At 36.4% G+C, this 24,241-nt stretch overlaps 1 protein-coding gene across 5 annotated transcripts in view; it reads left to right on the top strand.

Annotated features, from left to right (window-relative positions):
- The window catches only part of RPGRIP1L (RPGRIP1 like), a 94,195-nt gene that overhangs the window by 50,663 nt on the left and 19,291 nt on the right, over window positions 1-24,241 (top strand). For 4 of the 5 annotated variants that reach the window (XM_025447099.3, XM_049104384.1, XM_025447100.3 and 1 more), the window contains 5 exons: window positions 3,111-3,301; window positions 3,433-3,516; window positions 7,417-7,518; window positions 8,001-8,154; window positions 9,330-9,403. In XM_025447099.3, coding sequence (XP_025302884.1) covers window positions 3,111-3,301; window positions 3,433-3,516; window positions 7,417-7,518; window positions 8,001-8,154; window positions 9,330-9,403 — 605 coding nt within the window. Of the gene's footprint in view, window positions 1-3,110; window positions 3,302-3,432; window positions 3,517-7,416; window positions 7,519-8,000; window positions 8,155-9,329; window positions 9,404-12,115; window positions 12,226-24,241 lie in introns of those variants that run through there. The other variant, XM_049104389.1, reaches the window with a different exon arrangement.

Raw genomic sequence — 24,241 nt, forward strand, 5'->3', positions numbered from 1 at the left:
TTCTTAGTAGTTCTGCAGATTACCAATATGTATCTTGACATATCAGTCTAAAATTAATACTAACAACTCTATCAAAATATAGAAAGTCTACCCCAATATAATTCCATTTCCTCCCCTCTTCTTTGTGCTATTACTGTTCTATATTTGTATAAAGAATACCTATATATGTTATAAACTCAACAATGCTATAATTATTCCTTTATATGATTTTTTGTCTTTTAAAGAAATCAGGAGGAGGGAGACTATAATTATAGACCTTCACGTTAACTTATGTGTTTACCAATTTTGGTATTCTTTCTTCCCTCCCTCCCCCTCTCCCATTTCTGATATTCTTTATTTCTTCCTATGGATTTGTGTTTCTGTCTGGCATTATTTCCGTACTCCAATATAACTCCACTGCCTCTTTCTCCTTTGTGCTATTATTACCATATACTTTTTATCTTTATGTAAGCTCAACAATATAATTTTGCTATTACTGTTTTATGCAGTTATCTTTTAAATCAGTTAAGAAATGACAAAAAACATATTTACACTGTCTTTCATAATTACCTATGTGATTATTTGTGTTGGTCTCTATTCCTTTATGTTGATTTGAGTTACCATCTGGTATCACTTCCTTATAACCTAGAGAACTTCCTTTAATATGTCTTGTAATTCAGGTCTGCTAGTAATGACTTCTCTCAATTTTTATCTAGGAATGTCTTTATTTTGCTTTTATTTTTTAAAGGATAGTCTTACCAGGTATAATATTCTTAGTCATCAGTTATTTTTTTCTTTTGCACTTTGGGTACATCAGGTAACTAATTTCTGGCATGCATTGTTTCTAACGAGAAATCAGCTCTTAATATGATTCCCTTGTACTTGATACTGTCTTCAAGATTTTCGTGTGTGTGTGTGTGTGTGTGTGTGCGTGTGTGTTTCTTTAAACAGACCGTGATGTGTATAGGTTTGGATCCCACTGTGTTTATCCTACTTGGAATTTGTTGAGCTTCTTTATGTGTAAGGTAATGTTATGTACAAAATATAGGGAGTTTTGTGCTGTTATTTCTTTTGTTCTTTTCATCCCTTTCTCTCTTGAATTCCCATTGCATGTATATCTGTGGTGTCCCACAGATCTCCGAAGCTCTATTCATTTTTTTCCATGTTCTCTCTGCATATTGGATAATCTCTACTGGTCAGTATTCAAGTTCACTGATTCATTCTGCTAGCTCAAATCTCCTATTGAGCCCCCCTACAGAATTTTGTTTTCGTAATTGTAATTTCAATTCCAGAATTTCTATTTAGTTCTTTTCTATAAAATTGCTCTTTATTATATTCTCTGTTTTATAAGGCATTGTCATCACATTTTCCTTTAATTCTTTAAATATCATTTATTTAAATTATTTGAACATATAATAGCTGTTCTGATGTTTTTGTCTGCTGAGTGTAACACCAAGAAGGCGTCTATTGAAGTGTAACACTTCTAGAAGGCGTCTATTGATGGCCTTTTTTCCTATATATGCAGCATACACTCCTGTTTTTCCACATGTGCCATGATTTTTTGTTATTGTTTAAAACTGGACATTTAGGATACTATATTATAGCAACTCTAGATTTCAACCCTCCCCTACTCCACAGGGTGCTTCTCTTGCTGTTTTTGCTTGGTAACTTGCCTGAACTAATTTCGTATCTTCCACTCACTGTACCTACTGATGTCTCTGCTAAGTTTTTATTTATCATTGATTGGTCATAGGTTGTACTTAATACCTTGAGCTGATAGGCTTCCACCCTTTGTGGGTTAGTGTACTTGTTGGGTAATTGTTTTTCAAAGTTCAGGCAGTCTGCAAGTCTCATGGTCAGCCAGGGAAGTAGCTTAATAGAGTCTGTTCTGACTTTTAATAGAGTCTGTTGTTACTGAGTTTCTTTTTTTTTTTTTTTAAGATTTTATTTATTCATGAGAGACACAGAGAGAGAGAAAGAGGCAGAGAGGCAGAGACACAGGCAGAGGGAGAAGCAGGCTACTTGCAGGGAGCCTGATGCGGAACTTGATCCCGGGATTCCAGGATCATGCCCTGGGCTGAAGGCAGGCGCTAAACCGCTGAGCCACCCAGGGATCCCCATTACTGAGTTTCTGTAGATTCTCATCAATATGTTCTCAATTTGTTGTATACCTTTTTTTAATTTCCAGAGCCCTTGAATGGTTGTTTTTGATCATTTTGTCCAGTTTTATCTTGTCATTCTTTTTGTGGGAAGGATTTACTGAGCTCTTCACTCAGCCACTCTGGAAGTCCCACCCATGCCTATAATAGAATTTTATCAACTCCTTATGTTCTATCTATATTCTTTTGTTCTAAAGTCTAGAGTTGTTTTGTGGCTCTTTCCCAGCCAGCCATTAAAAGATGTGTCAAACATTTGAGGACCACGTAAAGGATACTACTCCTAAACAACCATTATACTTGAAATATAGATTTGCTATCTTCAAGTCTGGAATTTTTCATACTGAAAAATTTAGTGCGATGACTAAAATTTGTGACTCTGTATTACAGTTACAAGCTAGGTGATACTCTTATTGCCGTTTTGGGCATTTTGTTTATTTTCTAGACTTTTTTTTTTTTTTTTTTTTGCTGTGCTACTATTAATTTGGAGTAATTTAACAAATCCCAGTGAAATATGTTAAAATTATGATAAAATCCTATGGTAATATGAAGACTTCCTTAGATACATAAATTATTTTAAATTGTGAGGTTTTAATATATTTTTCTATAGAGACAAGTCTTTTGCAAGAATATTTAAGGCAAAAGAAGGTTGATACTTGAGCTATAACCCAAATAATGTCTTAGAGGAAGGCTAAAAGTTCTGAGTAATCTCTGAATTTAATTTCAGTGAATTAAAATATTTATAAGTTAATTTTCTCATCTTGGAATCAATATTATCAGTGAGGCCTCAAGTTCTGAAAGCAATGTGCTTCAGAGATGAACCTATCAGATTATTTTGTCTTTATTCTCTAAGCCATTTGAGGTGTGAGTAAAAACCAAAATTATTTTTAAAGTTGTGGGTAGTTCTCTTTGTTCTTCTTTAATTCTTATGGTAATACTCTGGCATTTATTAAAATTATTTTTGTAACTTGACAGGAATGTTTGAGTTAACAGATCATAAAAAGCATCCTGCAGGAACCATTCATGTTATATTGAAATGGAAATTTGCTTACCTTCCACCAAGTGGATCTATAACAACTAAAGACTTAGGAAATTTTATACGCCAAGAAGAGTCAGAAGTTGTTCAAAGAGCACCTCCAGCATCCTCTGTTAGCACATTAGTTGTTGTGAGTAGCAGTGACTTTGAATTTCCTATAGAACTTAAGAAATAGTATTTAAAAAAAGAAAGAAAAAATAGCTGAAGTCTTATCTAAGTATATGTTCATGATACTCAGTTTGACATATTGATTTATCTTAGGCACCAACACCTAAACCAAGGCGGCGTTTAACACCTGTAGATAAGAAAGTGTCTTTTGTGGATATCACACCACATCAGAGTTCTGTAAGTAGTAACCACTGAAAATAATGATTTTTTTCTCGCATACCAAATATTTTAAATAAATGATATAGGTGTAGTATACTCTACCTGATTTCAAAGGAAACTAGTAAATAAAATACTTCTTTTTCCTTTAAATGTTGGCTTTATAATTTGGCATTGTGTATAAATGTTAACTCTTAATAGTTTTTGATCTAAACCCTCCTATGACTCCATTTGTAACTCCAGCTACTGCTCTAATTCTCTGCCCCCATTTATTGGGGGGCGGGGGTAGTGGGGGATGGGAAGAAACCTCTTCAGAAAGTCCTAATTCTGTTTCCCTTTCTTCACACTGTTTCTTGAACTCATGCTAGTCAAAATTCATCCTCAGTTAAAACCACTCTTGCTAAGGTCACCAATACTTTGATTTTGCCATATCCAGTAGTCAGTTTTCTGCCTCCCAGTAACATTCGACACAGTGGAATACTTGCTCCCTCTTTTTTTTTTTTTTTTTTACTTGCTCCCTCTTTACTTAGCTTCTGGAACACTGTATCTTTCTAGTTTCTCTCCAGCTTTACCCGTTATTCTTCTCACTGTCCTATACCAAATCTTCTATTGTCAAGTTGCCTCAGCAGTTTCACTGCAGACCTAGACTTCTACTCACTCTGTATCTACATTCAGAGGTCTTACCCAGTCTCATAGTGTTAAACATCTAGATACAATCTCTCTCATATTTATTACCTTCAGTCTTGATCTCAAATTCCAAATTTATTTCCTTCCTGCTTATTTCATATGTCCTGGATGTGTAATAGGAATCTAAACTTAACATGTCAAAAACCAAATGTGACTTCACAGCCCTCTTCCAAAATGTTTCTTTCATTGTTTCCCATTCTTAGTAAATGATTAATCATTCACTCAGTTTCACAGTCATGAAATTTTGAAGGCATTCCTTTGTCATTCTCTTTTTCACATCCTACAACCAGTTCATCCACCAGTTCATCCACCTGTCAGCTATACTTTGAAAATATACCCTGTATTCACATCATCTCCATTATCACCACTCAAGTCCCCATCATCTCTTTTGGACTTTAAAAATATTTTTTTTTCCTTGTAATTGAGATATAACTCTTAAATAGTTAAAGGACACAAAACTTAAGCATAGAGCTCAATGAATTTTTACCTATGTACACACTTGTGTAACCATCACCCAGATTAATTTTTTTTTTCCTCAGGGCACCTGGGTGGCTCAGTCCATTAAGTGTCTGCCTTCAGCTCAGGTCATGATCTCAGGGTCCTGGGATTGAGCTCCACATCAGGCTCTCTGCTTAGCAGGGAGTCTGCTTCCCCTCTCCCACTGCTCCTCCCCTACCCCATCCTACCCCCACTCATGTGTTTGCTCGCTCTCTTAAATAAATAAAATCTTTAAAAAATAAAAATAATTAAAAATAAAAATATATTTTCTCCTTAGAGTTTAAAATAATATCTGGCATATACAGTGCTTTTAATATATATGTGCTAAATAAATGAATTCAATAATAATTATTCAGGCAGTATTAAATAGCTAACACTTATTGAGTGCTCATTATGTGTCAGACACTGAACTAAATTCTATATGTCCACAAAATCATTTAATCCTCACAACAACCTTATGATCATATTAGAATTATTCCCATTGAAAGATCAGGAAAGTAAGGGGCACCTGGGTGCCTTAGTCAGTGAAGGATCTCAAGGGTTGTGAGATCAAGCCCCATGTTGAATGTTGGGCTTGCACTCAGGGCAGAGTCAACTTGAGATTCTCTCTCTCCCTTTCCCATGGCCCCTCCCCTACTTGCATATTCTCTCTCTTGCTCTCTAAAATAAAAATAAATCTTTAAAAAAAAATCAGGAGTAATATGAACAGAGCTTAAGTGACTTGCTTAGGACTGGGTGTTATGCTTGCTATATGTTGGCAAATCGGACTCCAATAAAAAAAATATACAAAAGAAAAGTAACTGCTCAGGTAAAATATTAGATCTGGGGTTCGAACATAAGTAGCCAGATTTCTACATAAATGATCATAAACATAAAAAAGACATACACAGAGATATGTGTTGGAATGTGATCACAATAGCTGAAAATAGTGATCTAGTTAAATGTCCAACACCAGTAAAATGGTTCATTAAATTATGATACATTCATTCATTTTTTTTTAAAGATTTGTCTGTCTACTCATGAGAAACACAAAGAGACAGCAAGGCAGAGACATAGGCAGAGGGAGAAGCAAGCTCCCTACAGGGAGCCGATGTGGTACTCCATCCCAGATCCCAGGATCATGCCCTGAGCCAAAGACAAATGCTCAACCACTGAGCCACCCAGTCGTCCCTACATCCATTCATTTTAATACAATATTTATTAACTATGATGTTTACCCGAAGTGTCATACTAGGAGAAAATTTTATGTTGTAATATTGAGGTTTTTTAAATGTAACAGTATATATTGTATTTGTAGTATAATTCCCACTATGTAACCAAGAAAGTTTTTTATTTGCATTAAAAATTAATCATAAAGGGCACCTGGATGGTTCAGTCAATCAGACGTCTTGACTGGTGATCTCTTATTAATGGATATTATCATTGGGTAATAAGAATATGGATTTATATTAATTTCTTTTGATTTCTGGTTTATCTTTCCCATTTTCTATATTGGACATGTTTACTTTTAAAATAGCAAAAATGCTATTTTAAAATAGCATTTTTAAAATATGCCTGGGGGGCATATTTTTTAAGCAAAATGCTTAAAAAAGCATTTTTAAAATATGCCAGGGGTGCCTGGGGGGCTCAGAGGTTGAGCATCAGCCTTCGGCTCAGGTCATGATCCCGGGGTCTTGGGATCGAGTCCCACATCTAGTGCCCCACGGGGAGCCTGCTTCTCCCTTTGCCTATGTCTTTGTCTTTTTCTATCTCTCATGATAAAGAAATAAAATCTTTTTTAAAAAATTAATAAATAAAATAGCAAAAATCATAAGCTGTATTTTAAAAATACACATCAGTTTATGAATCCTGGAAAATGGTTGACTAGAAATTGATATTTTATACAGTTAAAAAATAATGTTGATCATAGACATTATGTATCTTAGCATATGCAATTTTTAATTACATGAAAAATGTATAATCATCTTAGAAATATTAGAAAATACAAATAAGCAAAAAAAAATTAAAAATTAAATTTTTCCAAATCAATATATCAGAGATAGAATTTTAGTGAATTTCCTTCCATACTTATTCCCATGGGAATATGCACATTGCATGTTTGTTTTTTAACAAAACAATATAAAACTATGTATATTTTTCTGTAAATAGCTTTATTACTTAAAACTGTATTGGGCACTCTCTTCAGTGTCAGTAAGTACAGATCTACATTATCAAATTTTTCATGTTTGCAAAGAACTCAGGTATTTGTATATACCATATTTTACTTAATCCTATACTGTTGGACATTTGCATTGTTTTCACTTTTTTTGCAATTATAAACAATGCTTCAATGAATGATACTTGGAATTCTTTTTTTTTTTTTTTTTTAAGATTTTATTTATTTATTTGACAGAGAGAGAGAAGAAGCACAAGCAGGGAGAGCCGCAGCGGGAGAGGGAGAAGCAGACTCCCCACTGATCAGGGAGCCCAATGTAGGGTTCCATTCCAAGACTGTGGGATCATGAGCCAAAGGCAGGTGCTTAACCCACTGAGCCATTCAGGCACCCCACACTTAGCAGTTCTTAAATTACATATATATACCATAACTATCAACCATTTTACGGAAATACACTAAATTTAGGGTCATACAGATAACTACTGTATTTACTCTTCTCTCTATATATAAGTCTTAGGATCATTTGGGATTTAGTAATAAATATAAAGTAACATATATGCATGTTTTTACATCAATAAAAGGAAATATCTATTCCTCCTGAAGATGTGAAGGAAATTTCATCAGAAGTGGAGCATACACCAGAAATAGAAACTAATATGCCAGCTCTTTCACATATTCCTGAGGTATGGGTTTGAATTAAAATTATTTTGAAAGGTTTAATTTGGTTCCTAAAAGATTGTCTTTGTATTATCATGGATCAAGAATTCATAGCATTGATCATATTTTTGTGTATAACTTCGTGGGAACAGAAAAATCAAAACATGACCAGTGTTGTATCAGCTACAATTATGCTGATATTAGCAGCTAACAAATAAATATATGAATTAGAGTAATAATGTAAAATTCATTTTGATAATGATTTTTTTAATAATCAAAAATTAATTTGATATTAATGCATTTTTCATTCTTGGCCTATAATAATGTTTTCATTTATCCATTTTTCTGTGCAATTTTAATGATAGTTTTTCTAATGACTCACTTACATATAATGCCTGTCTGTATATTTAAGTCTCAAGCCTTACATGCTTTCTGAGGTGCTTCAGCAAGTCCACACACATGTGATCTAAGGAACAGTGAGTGTATCAGTGTGCTTGTATTTCTTCAGGTTTCTCAAGAAAGCAGTGAAGTTAAGGTAAAAGAGAAAATACAACAAGGAAAAGATGATGATGTGTCCTTCCTATCTGAGGGCCAGGTTGCAAATCAAAGCTGGACTTCTTCTGAAGATGAAACAGAAATAACTGAGGAATTGGAACCAGAAGGTGATTTTTTCCCTTTCTTAAATTAATATTATTTACTTAATTCTGTGCTTTTTTTAAAATCTGTTAGAGCATGCCTCCTAGGACATCTTCATGTAACAGTGGATCTACTCCATGATAACCTATTTCATGACCAACATGAGACACAATTCAGTCCAGTTAGCTACTGACAGCTGGAATTGTTGCACACCTTCTTATCTCTTTCTCTCTCTTTTTTTTTTAAAGATTTTACTTTTTTATTCATGAGAGACACAGAGAGAGAGAGAGAGAGAGGGAGGCAGAGACACAGGCAGAGGAATAAGCAGGCTCCATGCAGGGAGCCTGACGTGGGGCTCAATCCAGGCCCTGGGCCAAAGGTGGCACTAAACTGCTGAGCCACCCGGGCTGCCCACACACTTTCTTTTCTCAACCTGGAATGCCACAGTGTAATGAATGCAAGTCTTACTGCTGACCATGTTCCCAGTTTATATTTTAAGCGGCTTTATGTTCTCTTTGGGTTTTGTACTATCATCTGAATTATTCTAGAGAAATTAACTTTTTAAAAATTAAAACTAAGAACTCAGACAAAGAAGACAACTCTTAACAGGGTTTAATTTATATAAATATCTAGAAGAGGCAACAAGAGTAACAGCACTTAGGTGGTGCTTAGGGAATACAGAGATATAGAAAAGGAGTAGATTACAAGGGAGCATAAGGATACTTAACAGGGTGACAGATATGTTCACAAATTATACGTATATCATAGTATCAAATTTTTCTCTTTAAATATGTGCAGTTTATCATATGGCAATTTTGCCACAATAAAATTGCAAAATTTTAAATATGTTTCTACATAATAGTTAAGAATAACTTGGTTTTTGCACAATATAGTTGGTTAGGCTATAAGGAAACACCTATTACCCTGTCCTTCTCTTTGAAAAGATTATTTTTGAATTTCAGAGCAAGCTATATTATGTTTCTACTAAAACTAAACTAGGAGTTTTTCATCATTTTTTTTTCTCTTTCTACAATATAATGTAAAAGAAAATATCTTTGCTGCTAAGAAAGGTCTAGCCATGATTATCATATTCTCCTTTTAAGATCATCCTTATAACATATTCTTATTTCGCTCCATTTCACAAGGTATAAATATAATTGGTTAAACAGACTTGAACCACTAAATTTTTATTTTTTAACAGAGGAGGAAGACAGATCAGCATCTGACAGTGATGAGTGTATTATTCCAGCTCCTATCTCCAAGAATATCAAACAGGTCAGTAGCTTGATGCCAGCTAGAAGTGTTACAGAATAAAGCTGCTTTTCCTTAATAGTGTATCAGTCTTCATACATGAAAATCTTAAGGCAGAAATATTTCTGGGAAAATTTTAATGTATTCTCACAATCTTACCCATGTAATCATCTAGTACAAAAAAAAATTCATAGGTAGTTTCATTACATAATGGATCATAACATGTGTTATTTTTGCTTACATGTTAACAATACTTGTCATCAGCAGCTTTAATAGTTAACTTGCTGGGGGGGGATCCCTGGGTGGCTCAGGGGTTTAGTGCCTGCTTTTGGCCCAGGGCTAATCCTGGAGTCCTGGGATCGAGTCCCACATCAGGCTCCTGCATGGAGCCTGCTTCTCCCTCTGCCTGTGTCTCTGCCTCTCTCTCCCTTTGTGTCTCTCATGAATAAATAAATAAAATCTTAAAAAACAAAAAAATAGTTACTTGCTGGGATGCCTGGGTGGCTCAATGGTTGGGTGTCTGCCTTTGGCTCAGGTCATGATCCTAGGATCTGGAATTGAGTCCCACATCAGGCTCTCCTCAGGGAGTCTGCTTTTCTCCCTCTGCCTGTGTCTCTGCCTCTCTCTCTCTCTCTCTCTGTTTCTCATGAATAAATAAATAATAAATAAATAAATAAATAAATAAATAAATAAAATCTTAAAAAAAAAATAGTTACTTGCTAAAAACAGTTGACTTCCCTGACTCCTTTTCAGAATGATTATACAAAGATGTATTCAATCTAATATGAGGGGTGCCTGGGTGGCTCAGTCACTTAAACGTCTGACTTCAGTTCAAGTCATGATCTTAGGGTCCTAGGAGTGAGCTCCTCATCGGGCTCCCTGCTTAGCAGGAACTCTGCTTGTCCCTCTGCCTCTGTTCCTCCACCTGATGTGCACTCTCTCTCTCTCTCAAATAAATAAATAAAATCTTTTTTAAAATTCCAATCTGAGCTTTAAGAATTGAAAATGGGATATTGCATTTAAAAATATAATACTTGCAAATGTGAATTCATTCATATGTTAAATATGTCCCTGATAAACTATTAAAGTTATTTAATTTCTGCCAAAATATTAAACCTTCATAGAAGGTAATTTATCTTCTATAAGTATACTTTATATGGGAAATATACCACTTACCAGAGCATTTTTTATTTTAAGAGGGGGGTAGATTTTATAAAGAAAACGTTAGTAAAGTAGAAAGGCCCTAGCTTTTTCTATCCATTAATTTTCCTGAAATGATTCATTGTACTCCTTTTTTTTAGAATTTCTACTTTATGGATAAGAATTAGAACACTTCTTTCAACTCTTAAAATTCTTAGCTTAACCTCTCTGCAGAACAGATCCAAATACAAACAGATGATTGACAAATACAAACAGTTCATCTGTCCAGTGTTTTATTGTCATTATTATTAATTATTACCTGACCCATGCCATCCTGATATATGGAATCTTTATTGTTCAAAATCAGTAAATCAAGGAAGGAAGGAATCCTGAATATGATTGCCTATAGACTTTTAATGATACGTTTAGTTCAATTCAGTTTAGCTTTTTTGCTTTATCAAACTTGAAATTGTTAAATTATTTATCAAACTAATGCATAGAAATTCTCTGCTCTCTATTAGAAATTTTTGAAAATGGGAATCAAAGGGAAAATGGGCCCCTTGTGTGGGATTTAGCTTCATAGCCATTTGTATTAGGGTTTTCCAGGAAAACAGAACCAATAAGATAACATGAATAAATATGTACATATCAAGAGATGTAAGGAATTGAGTTGCATGGTTATGGAGACTGAGACGTCTCAGGATCTACATTCAGCAAGCTGGAGACCCAGGAAAGTCAATGGTGTGGTTCCAGTCTGAGTCTGAAGACCTTAAAACTTCGAGTGCCAATGGCATAAGTTCTAGCTGGAAAGCAGGTAGGTTCGAGACTTAAACAGAGTCAGTGTTTCAGTTCAAGTTCAAAGTCAGGAAGAGACCAGTGTTACATCTGAAGGCCATCAGACAAGAGGAGTTCTCAGCATTTTTGTTCTATTCTGGTCTTCAGTTGATTGGAGGAGGCCCCATCAACTTTAGGGAGGGCAGTGTGCTTTACTCAATCTAACAATTCAAATGTTAATCTTATCCAGAAACACCCAGAAGGACACACCTAGAATACTGTTTGACCAAAAGTCTGAAAATCAAGTGGTCCAGTCAAGTTACCAGATAAAAGTAACTATCAGGGGTTCCCAGGTGGCTCAGTTGGTTAAGTGTCAGATTCTTGGTTTTGGCTCAGGTCATGATCTCAGAGTTGTGAGATCAAGCCCCATGTTGGGCTCCATGCTCAGTGGGGAATCTGCTTCCCCTTTCCCCTGTGTCCCCCTCCCTGCTCTCACTTGGTGTGCTCTCCCTCTCTCTCAAATCAGTCAATCTTTTAAAAATTTAACTATCACATCATTTTATTAAGAATTCTCATTCATTACATCAAGAGTAGTAAGCCTACATGTCTGAATCAGATATTTCTTTCTCATGTATCAGTAGTTTTTCTGGAAGACTTTGCCTACTTCATCAGGATTTTGGGGTACCTATATAATTTAGCCTTTTGAACATAAGAATATGAGAACTAAGATACTGAATCAGTCCTGGAGTCTAAGAAGATAGGTACTAAGGGATGTATTTAGTCAAAGTACAAACAACACTCATCTCTCTTGTCATTATGCAGTGACTCCTTTGGATTCAGTGTCTGCAGTTTGTCATCACTTCTCCTAAGGAAGTAAATGTATTCTGGCCCTGCCCTCAGGGAACATGTACATTAATTGGGAAGATGTGTTCACGAAAAGTTAAGTAGTTATTCAACTGTTAAATTACAATTTAAAACAATGTCAAGAGATTGTACCAATCATTTTTATTTAAGATTTTATTTATTCATGAGAGACACAGAGAGAGGCAGACACATAGGCAGAGGGAGAAAGAAACAGGCTCCCTAGGGGGAACCTGATATGGGACTCAATCCCAGGACCCCAGAACAACCACTGAGCCACCCAGGCACCCCAGGAGGTATAGTACCAATAATTAATGTAATAGATAGTTGAGGTAAAGAATACTTAGCTGTTTTCTAGCCCCCTTCTCATTTTTTCAGATGAGCTTTTAAGTGATAAAGTGACTTGCTGATAATCTTGTCACCAATTAAGGAAATTCAGAGGAAGGAGAAATTTTAAGTGACTCTTCAGTAGACTTTAGGGAAGATATGCCCAGAGCTGGCCCACCTGTCCTCTTGTGAGCAATATGTCTACTTTTTCTAATTTTAAGCTGACTTTCACTGCTTTCCTTGTTTATTGCCCAAAGATAGCCACACAAAACTGCCCAGCCCCAAAGAGAAAAATCTAATTAGTCATGCAAAGCCACTGGATTGCATCCATCCTTATTCAGTTGTATACTCTTGATCCATTCTGTTATGGCCAATCACACAGTAAGAGGGAGTGTTCTGTTTCAATAATGACATCTCAAAGATGGGGATATATGATAACAGAGAGAAAATCATGTGCACTTCTAGTGCAGAGATACATATGCATTTCAGAAGTCAGGAATACACTAACTATAGAGCAGCCTTTTTATATAAGAGGATAGAAGACTTCAGATACAATGCAGAAGCTAAACATTTTGGATTTTATCTAGTAGATACTAAAGAGACATTGTAATAGTTCATTTTCTTTTTTTGTAAGGGTTTTTTTTTGAAGATTTATTTATTTATTCATGAGAGACACAAGACAGGGGCAGAGACATAGGCAGAGGGAGAAGCAGGGAGCCTGATGCGGGACTGGATCCTGGATCCTGGGATCAGGCCCTGAGCCAAAGGCAGACACCCAACCGCTGAGCTACCCAGGCATCCCAGTTAATTTTATTTTCTAAACAGTATATTTATCACTCAGAAGTAACTTTCAAAGTATAGGAAGGTGTTATCTAAATTATAGCACCTTAAACCAAAATGATTCTCAACTGGGGGAGATCTTGTCCCCCAGAGGACATTTGGCAATGTCTGGAGGAATTCTGGATTGTCACGCTGGGAGGGACTGCTACTGGCATCTAATAGGTAGGGGTTAGGGTTGCTGCTAAACATGCTACAATGCACAGGACTCACAGCCTCTTTGGCCCAAAATGTCCATAGTGCTGAGCTTGAGAATTCCTTCATTCATGGAACCATGTGTATTGGCAACATCACTAGCATCTCGGTGGAATTGTTCATTGCCTTTGACTAAGACAGAATAAAGAACTTCAATTTAACAAAGAGGTTTAGCGAAAGAAAGAACTAGGTCTCTAAAATATCCAACTAATTCTAATGTACACATCTATTTTTTCTTTTATAGTAAACTAGAGTTTTTTTCTTATTATTCCTGGGAAAGTAATTTGTGTTACTTTGCTACCGACTGCTACAGTCTTGACTACCATTCCAAATGTGATTTATTATAATGGTTTAAGATGCTTTCTCAAATGTGTGAATATCATTTAAAGTAAGCAACTGTTATAAGCAATGCTTTATGCCTCAGTAGCCCTTAATAACCTCCAACATGCTTTTAAAAATTCTACTTTTAGGATAAGGTACTAACCAGTATATTATGTTAATAGGTGATATTTAGTTTTGTTAAATTATTTACCAAATAGAGTAAAATAGTTTAATCTGTAAACTTAGGAACAAACCTCAAAAGATCATCATAATCATGAATTACCATATTTTCTAGTGATTATACCAGTTTTTCTCTGTGCTACTTTAACATTCATTCAATATGAGACATGGAACCTTTTTCTTTAAAGATTGAAAAATTAGTACAAAGAACTCCTAAATATACTTCACGCACATTCACCAATTGCTAACATTTTATTACATTTATCATTTCCATTGGTTCTCCTATATATGTATGCGTGCACCTGTGGATGTATATATACATACATTCTTGAATTATTTCCGAGTTGCAGAAATCATGCTCCTTTACCCTTAAATATTTCATGATAATAATACAATACTGGGGGATCCCTGGGTGGCTCAGCGGTTTAGCGCCTGCCTTCGGCCCAGGGCATGATCCTGGAGATCCGGGATTGAGTCCCGCATCGGGCTCCCGGCATGGAGCCTGCTTCTCCCTCTGCCTTGTGTCTCTGCCTCTCTCTCTCTATCATGAATAAATAAATAAAATCTTTTTTAAAAATAATACAATACTATTTAATATGCAGTCCCTATTAAAATTTTGCCAATTGTCCCAGTAGTATAATTTATAGCATTTGATTAATCTGGTCCAGGATCCAATCCATATTGCACACTGCATTTAGCTTTCCTCTCTCATTAGCCCTATAATCCATAATGATGGTTTCAGCCTTTCTTTATGTTGAATCTTTCACATTAACATTTTTTTAAAGAATACAGGTCATTTGTATTGTATAATATCCTTCAATTTGGATTTATGTGCTGTTTTTCCTATTATATTCCTTTATATGTTATGGTGGGAATACAATAAAAGCAGTGTTGTGTCCTTTTCAGTGTATCATGTCAGGAGGCACAGGGTGTCATTTTGTCCAATGATTGATGATGTTAACTTCCATTAAGGTGTTGTACCACAAAAACTTTTTTAAGCTTAAAAATCCTTGTGTCTCATTAGTTTCTTTCTTTACCTCTTCTTTAAGAACTGCTTCAGGTAGAAATCTCAGCACAGTGATACATGGCTCTCATCAGAAGGAAGGTATTATTGAATGGCTCTTATGTGCTAATAAGCACATCCTATGTAATATGTCCTCTAATATCACAATTCTACATTCATTAGCATCTACTGTGTGTCATAAAAGAAGCCGTTCCTGGCCTCAAAGCAGTCACAGTCTGCAGGGGAAACACAATCAATGCATAGTGGTTAGCACTAGGAGAATGGAATGCACAGGATGCTATGGGAACATTCAGGCAGGTACATTAGGGACCCTCATCAAGGAAGACTTCCTAAAGTCAGTGAAGCTTGAGCCAAGTGTTGAAGATGATTAGGAGTGAGTAAGGGCCATGGAGGGATCTTTAGAGTCAAAAGAATGATAGCTTAAGAATTAGAGAGAATGTGGAACATGGCTCTTTCTGGGAATTCAGAATGGTTTTAGGATGGGCTACGTTATGGCAACCTGAGGAGGCTCAGGAGGATATGCTGAAAAGATAGGCATGTCCTGAGCATTGAGGACTCCTTGTATCATCTGAGAAGGTTGAAGTCTATCCTAAAGTTCTATGAGCAGCCAATGAAGGATTTAAAGGGAGGGGGAAGATCACTCACTCATTAAACAGATCTTTACCATTTGCTGCGTTCCAAGCTTTTTTCTAGGCGCTGAGAATATAGCAGCAGAGAAGTAATCCTCTTGCTCTTAGGGAGTTTACCCTCTTGAATTGCATTTTAAAAGAGCATGCTATCAATAATGTAAAGAATAGATTAGAGGCACAGAGACTAATTAAAAAGTAATTAGAGAACCCTACTCTGTGGTTATCCCCACTTGATAGATTTTTTTAATTGCCTCTACCCTATAATGTCACAAAAGTGAGACCAGAAGTAGTGTCCTAGATAAGTATCATTTATGCCAATTACACTGTGAATCTGAATTACCTGCTACGCTGTATAAGCACTTTAAGATCACGCAGTTTCTTTTTTTCATAATTCAGAATCTCACAGCTCCTAGTTATCTCTTAGAAATGTTGATCCTTAAAAGGAATCTAACAGATTTCCCAGGACTTAGACATATTACTTGGTTCTTCCTCTTTTTTTCATGTCTGTGATGTATAATTAATCATAGATTACTTCATTTTGTTTCATTTCATTTACAACATTTATGAGCTTCGCTTTGTCAGAGTGAAATGCTTGTCCCCTCCTTTTCTTTCCAAAGTGGCATAATTAGTGTTAGCATCTTTTTTAACAGGCTACATAAAGTTTAGTGGCTGGATTAAATCAAGTCATTAACATAATGTGCTACCCAATTTGCCCCTATCTCTCTTCGTTTCCAGGACATCAAAGTGCCACAGAGCACCAGTGTAATTGGGCCTTGCTGGCCTGTCAGATTCCGTCAGCCTGATGACTGCTGCTTTTACTAAAAAGCTTCTAGGCATGATAATTAAGGGGGGAGAGGGGGAGAGTCTGAGAAATGTAAAACTTTGGACATTTCTCTATGAATATTTTATTAATTTGAATAATCAGAAGTTAACAGTATCAATTTGATGTATAATACATTGATTAAAAGCCTTGTTTTAGGTCCTTAAAATAGACATCAAAACCAAAAATTTGCATCTGCCATGGCATTAAAAAAAAGTAACAATCCTTCTTGCAAAATGTTTGTAGTTTTATCATTTAAGCAATGGAGTCTTCCATTTTCACAACAAAATGTATGGCCATCAATTCACAGATTTCTTAAGGTGCGCCCACAGGTAAGAATGGGAATTCACATGCTGAAAGAGCAGTGGTCTGTTCTGTACGTTGCATATTTACATCTTCCTCTGTTTCTACTAAGCAGTTTTGTAAAAACTGCCATATTTAATTGGACTAAATTACATTTCTACTTGGGAACCAGGTCCTCTTGAACAATATGAACTGGCATTCCCAGGTGATTGTAATAATGATGTTCGGCAAAATATATTTTAAGGATTTGAAAGGCAAAAATGCATAAAGCAACTCACTACTTTTAGAATTCATGTATTAAAAAATATTAAATCACTTCAGAATCAAATATGAGGGCACCTGGGTGACTCAGTTGGTTAAGCATCTGCCTTCGGCTCAGGTCATGATCCCAAGGTCCTGGAATTGAGTCCAATGGTCAGTGGGGCTCCCTGCTGAGCAGGGAGCCTGTTTTCTCTCTCTCTTCCTTCCCTTCTCCTCTGCTTGTGCTCTCTCTTGCTATCTCTCACACACACACATAAATAAATAAAATATTTAAAACAAAAAGTGAATCAAATATATCCTATCAGTGGGTAAAATAAGTCCCTCCCAAATTTTACATATAGAAGCTTAAGCTAGATAAAGTAGGTTTCAAAATATATTTTAGGTAAAACCAGAAATGTTGGATTATTCTCCTGGTAGTAACCGCTTCCAAAACTATTTTTTAGGTTTTGCTACTTAATTATCTCTTACTAATATACTATGAACATCTTTCCAATAGCAGTATACTCCATTTCTTTTAACATATACATAATATTCCATTGCACAGCTATACCATATTTATTTAAATAAGCCCCTTTTGGGAGAACCTTAAGTTTCTACTAGGTTTTGTTAATACAAACATTTCTGGTTAAAATAACAATGTATAAAAATTCCCCCACTTCCCCACATCACACCTTTGCCAAATTAATGGTTAAGAAATTATACTTCACTGATAATTCCATTATAAAGAAGCAAAAAAGGGGGAATATTTTATATATATATATACACATATTTTTATATGAGCATACAGACACACCATTTAGGTTTACATAAGCAAAGAAAATGTCTGGAAGTGTATAATCCAAACACCATTCATTAGCAGTGAGTTTCTCTGAGACATGGATCAGGACAGGGGTGAGCAAACTATGGCCCATGTGTCAAACCCAGCCCTCCTTTTTTGTAAATAAACTTTCATTGGGGAGCACCTGGGTGGCTCAGCGGTTGAGCGTCTGCCTTTGGCTCAGGGCGTGATCCTGAAGTTCTGGGATTGAGTCCCACATCGGGCTCCCTGCAGAGAGCCTGCTTCTCCCTCTGCCCGTGTCTCTGCCTCTTTGTGTGTCTCTCATGAATAAATAAATAAATAAATATTTTTTAAAAAAACTTTTATTGGAACATAGCTATACCCATCATATGACCTGCAATGCAAAAAATACTGGCTGGCTGACCCTTTACAGCAAAAAATTGCCAACCCCTGAGTTGGGAGAAAACAAGGAATTTTTTATACTTTGCTTTTAGGATTTATATTGTTGATTACTTTTAATAATGAGCGTAGATTGCGTCTAGAAAGGAAATAATTTGTAGGCTAATTATGCATTAAAATGTTAAATAACTAAAGAACAGTTTAATATTAATATCGTGGAAGCTTTTTTTTTAAGATTTTCTTTTTGGGGGGAATCCCTGGGTGGCTCAGTGGTTTAGCGCCTGCCTTTGGCCCACGGGATGATCCTAGAGTCCCAGGATCGAGTCCCACATAGGGCTCCCTGCAGGGAGCCTGCTTCTCCCTCTGCCTGTGTCTCTGCCTCTCTCTCTCTCTCTCTCTCTCTCTCTCTCTCTGTGTGTCTCTCATGAATAAATAAATTTTAAAAAATAAAATAAAATATTCTTTTTTGAGAGAGAGAGAAAAAAGTGTATAGGAGCAGGGGGAAAGGCAGAGAGAGATGCAGACTCCCCCTGAGAAGGCAGCCAGGAATTGGTGGAATTAGGCCTCCATCCCAGGACCCTGAGATCACGACCTAAGCTGAAGGCAGATGCTTAACCAAGTGAGCCACCAAGTTACCCTTGTAGAAGCCTTTTAATAAATATCTTAGAAAGGGTCAACAAATGTAGGTTCAATCTTTTTTGGTTTAGAGCAGTGGTTCTCAAAATGTGGTCCCCAAACCAGCAGCATCAGCATCACATGAGAACTTGTAAGGATGCAAATTCTTGGACCCCACCCCAGACCTCATGAATCAGAAACTCAGAGACTGGGTCCCAGCAATCTGTGTGTTATCAAGCCTCTCAGGTCATTCTGGGGTATGCTAGAGAGAATAACTTTAGGGAAAAGTGGTACTACTCACTGTGACTGCACACGGGATCACCTAGAGAGTGTTTTTAAATGCCAGGGCCCGGCTCCATCCGGATCAGCTAAATCCAAATTTTGTTTAAAGCTCCCCCGGTGATACTAATGTGCAGCCAGAATTGAGAACCACTGTACTATAACATCTGTTTTCAATGATGGTGAGAATGGAATGGCATATCAAAATCACCTGAAATTGAGGGTAATTTTTAAAATTCTCTCCTTCCTTCACATTATTGCCATAGTAAGCCACAGTTAATGATGGAAATGTGTCATATCCCTCAGGTGCATTAGGACAGGAATAAATATTCCAACCATTGCTTTAGAACATGTGGTAACAAGCTTCTGTAATTTGCTGACCATTATAGGTGCAGTAATTTACATGGTATATAAGGGATACCATGACAATATTCTAAAAATAAGTATTCCTATCCCTAGCACCATTTGTTTCTCCATTATGAACTTTTCAATATTTATATTATTTGTTCAATATAGGTCTTTCACAGAGCCTTTGAGAAAAGATAAGTTACCGCCATTGATAAAAGCTGAAGTCTTTTTGGTTTTGTTTGTTAAAAACATTGTTATCTCAACAATTTGAGTGTCTCTTCACTCTTATTTCTCCTAAAGAGCTATTAATTTGTTTTTTAAAAAAATAAAGAGCTGTTATTTTAAAAAACCAAAGACTTTTCAATCAAAACATGTGCGAAAAAAAAAAAAAAAACATGTGCGAAGAGCAGATATGATTCCTAATAAGAATTTTTTGGAGTCTAGTGTGAGTTGAGAGGACTTTTATTTGAGTTTTTGCAATGACTCTGCCCACCTCCAGCCTGAAGAAGGGAAGTTGTAAGAATCACCGTTAACCATTGCTACCTCACCCCACTTACATATGGCCCTGTAAGTGCCAACAGTGAGTTTGACTGTTTGAACCAACATTTTGAGCTTTTTTTTAGAGCTCACCCCAATTAAAATTTTGTTCTTAAAGGACATAGACATAGATCATCACCTTCCATTTCTGTTATGTATCATTTTGCTATAAACTACCAAGTTCTGGGGTGCCTGGCTGGCTCAGTGGTTGAGTCTGGTTTCTGCTCAAGGCATGATCCTGAGGTCCTGGGATCAAGTCGTACATCGAGCTTCTCACAGGGAGCCTGCTTCTCCCTCTACCTATGTTTCTGCCTCTCTCTGTGTTTCTCTCTTAACTAAATAAAATCTTAAAAAAAAAAAAAAGTACCAAGTTCTACCTACCATGGCTCCTAAGAGGTAGGCTTTATTTGTATTTATTTACACACACACACACATACATACACATTTTTATGGTGATAAATATAATACTCATGTAAATTCATGTAGCCATTTGGGGAGTGATTTGAATTTCTCATATCTGTCACTTAGCAATTCTTCTAAGAATCACTCACATATACAGAAAAACAAAGGGATAGACAATGCAACAACAGTGTAATAACAAAAAATTGTGATCAACTTCATTATCAGTAGAGAAATAAGTGAACTATAGATTATATATGCAATATAAATGGAATTCTGTAAAACAATATGAATGAGTTAGATTTTAATTATAAACATGAACAATCTCTATAGTATTGAGTGAGAAAAAAAACACAAGTTGCAGAATGGTTAACCACTAATTATAGAGAATGGTACCACTAATATAAAATGTAAAAACAGAAAACAGCACTGTACACATGTTGTAGAAAACATACAGGCATGTTTGGGAGTGATACACACCACCTTCAGGATACTAGTTTCCTCTGGGGGAATGAGAAAGGAGAGAAAGGAACTAGGAGAGGTGGGGGCTTTACCTGCATCTGAAATGTTTTAGTTCTTCAACAGTAACAACAAAAAAGTTTGAATCAGACACAGCAAAATAGTAACATCTGTTTAGGATGTTGAGTATTTGAATATGCCAAATTATTTTCTATATTTTATAAATTTACAGAAATGCTTAATCACTGTAGAGATTTAGAGTGAAATAAAACTCACATGTAATCTCACCGGAGTTAAAGTTAAATCTAATTGACTGAAACAAGTTGCAAAACCTTTATCATAGGCCCTTCTCAGTTAAGGAATACTATGTTTAAGGGCTGTCAAGTATAATTAATTTTTTTTTCTTTTGAAGATTTTATCCATTTATTCATGAGAGACACAGAGAGAGAGAGAGAGACGCAGAGGGAGAAGCAGGCTCCATGCAGGGAGCCCGACGTGGGACTGGATCCCAGGTCTCCAGGATCAGGCCCTGGGCTGAAGGCAGGTGCTAAACCGCTGAGCCACCCGGGCTGCCCCGAGTATAATTAATTTTTAGGACTCTAACAATTCAGCTCCAGTGTGGTTGCTCTGATGGTGAAAACCAAAGAAGAATTCAACATGAACCTCTGAAGTAAAACAAAAAAGTCAAGCATGCCAGTAAAAGCTTAAGTAAATACTATAGAAAAAATATGGCCTAAAACGTGAATTAACATCAGTCAGGAAGCAATAGTGGCATTGAGCCAAAATCATGAGAACTATAACTTTTTTTCTCTGCAAGTAATACTAGCTGTCATCACATCTTTAGATCATTCAATCACATGATATGTGGTGTCCATCTATACAGACAACAAAAAGAAAGTTGCTTGCAGTTCCTATTTGAGTGACTTCTATGACTTCTGTTTACCACAATCAGAACTTTTAAATGCTCTTTTTATATGCTGATGTCAACATCTTGCTAACTAGGAAGTTAATAGGCCAGTTGGTGAAGGAGACAAAAAAAGTAACATCATACTTAGTAACAAACATTCACACATATAGAAAAGAAAATGGGAGGGATACCTGGTTGGCTCAGTTGGTTAAGCATTAGACTCTCGATTTCGGCTCAGGTTATGATTTCAGGGTCATGAGATCAAATCCCAAGGCGGGCTCCCCACTCAGTGTGGAGTCTTAGGAGATTCTCTCTCTCTCCCTTTCCCTCTGCACCCCCACACCCCCACATTCATGCGTGCATGCACTACCTCTCTCTCACACACACACACAAAAAAAAAAAAAAAAACAGGAAAAGGCTAAAGCCTATGTATGCTGTGTGGCAAACTTACCATTTGTGGAGGCTACTAGGGTCCTGCCAAAGTAGACCTGTCATGTTCTAGTGATTCTGATCAGACATGATTATGCATCTATCTGCAGAGGCTTCGCTTTGTCATTTGAATATTGTTATCCTTTCCAAGTCTCCTAATGGAACTTTTTTTTGTTGTTTTATTATGAAAAATTGAAACATACAAAAAACTTGAAATAATAGTAACCTACCATCTCAATTGCACAATATTGGCCTGTCTTTGAAATAGCCTTACTTAACTAAAATCTAGAACGACAAGATTTCTGTACATTTTTCAATGGCTATTAATCGCCAACCTACCGAAACATGGGAGAAACAATATTTGTGAAAAGAGAAAACACTGGGGATCCCTGGGTGGCTCAGCAGTTTAGCGCCTTCCTTTGGCCCAGCGCATGATCCTGGAGTTCCAGGATCGAGTCCCACATTGGGCTCCCTGCATGGAGCCTGCTTCTCCCTCTGCCTGTGTCTCTGCCTCTCTCTCTCTCTCTCTCTCATGAATAAATAAAATCTTTAAAAAAAAATAAAAGAGAAAACACTAATAATTGAGCTTCCTCTATGTCTGGCAATATGCAAAAGATAATGTGAATATGTAAAAGATATTCAGCCTCCCTTGACTCTGTATCTTTAACTGATTATTGAGAGCCTACTATGTGCCAGATAGGATGTTAAGTAGAAGATTGGTAAGAGACAGTTCTGGCCTCCAGGAGCTCACAGTGTGAGAGAGGCAGGTAAGTAAAGAAATCCAGTATAGGGATCCCTGGGTGACTCAGCCGTATAGCGCCTGCCTTTAGCCCAGGGTGTGATCCTGGAATCCCAGGATCGATTCCCACATTGGGCTCCCTGCCTTGAGCCTGCTTCTCCTCCCTCTGCCTGTGCCTCTGCCTCTCTCTGTGTGTCTCTCATGAATGAATAAATAAAATCTTAAAAAAAAAAAAAAAAAGAAATCCAGTATAATGGGACTGAAAAGTACAATGACGGTCCAGTGGAGGAACCAACTTGCTCTTGAAGATTAGTAATGCTATCCTGAAAGGACAGTATGTATGGCCCAGGGCCTAAAATAAGTAGAATTTTGTCTAATAGAGAAGATTTTTCAATGCCAAACCTGAGCTATATAAATAGCACACCACTGGTCCAGGAAAACAGCAAGAATGGAGGTTAATAGTTTTCAAGCAGAGGTGATACCTGATTTGTTTTTAGAGAGAGACTTTGGCCACAAAAAGAGTAGTTGAGGCTGCCGACAAGGGATTAGGAGCAAGAGTGCCTCACCTCTCTTACAGCTCTAGAGTATATCCACTTAATTTTTGAGTCTGTACTACATACCACACCAGTGATACCATATGCAAGATAATAGTTCCTGTATCACTGAATTTACAGCCTCATGCCGTCCATCTGCTTATAGTTCTGCCAACCAGTTATCTTTTATGATTCCTTCTGACTTCTTCCTTGTTATTCTAGCAAACTACATTTTAATACTAGGAAGCTGTTGAATTAGTTCTTCCATCAGATCAGATGAGAACCTAAAGAAATTTCTCTAGAAATAAAAATGAGAAAATAAACCACATCCTATTTTATCTTTATATCCCCAGTAGTGGATACAATGTTGAAATATCATAAGCTTTCAATAATTTGATGAATCATTGAGATATTTAGGAAGTAAAATGAACAAGAATGGGTAATCTGTAGGATGATGTGGGTATGAAAAAAGAGATATCAGAAGTGACTCCAAGGTCTCCTGGGCTTAGGTGACCAGGGAGATGGTGATGTCACCTGAGATAGGAAACACCAGAGGATGAATGAGCTTGGGGAAGAGGAGAGAATTTGAGTTCATTTCTGACACTAAGTTGGAGTTGTCAGTTATGCAATTGAAGTGCTTCCTAACCTTCAAAATCTTTATATATAATCTAGTTGAACTTTTGATTCCAGAGGCAACACTACAACCAGTATTTTTCCAACATTGAAAAATAAATTGGCTGGTCCCAGTAGCCAAAATATATCATGTTT

Source organism: Canis lupus, chromosome 2 (genome assembly GCF_003254725.2).
Source record: "Canis lupus dingo isolate Sandy chromosome 2, ASM325472v2, whole genome shotgun sequence".
Lineage (NCBI taxonomy): Eukaryota > Metazoa > Chordata > Mammalia > Carnivora > Canidae > Canis > Canis lupus.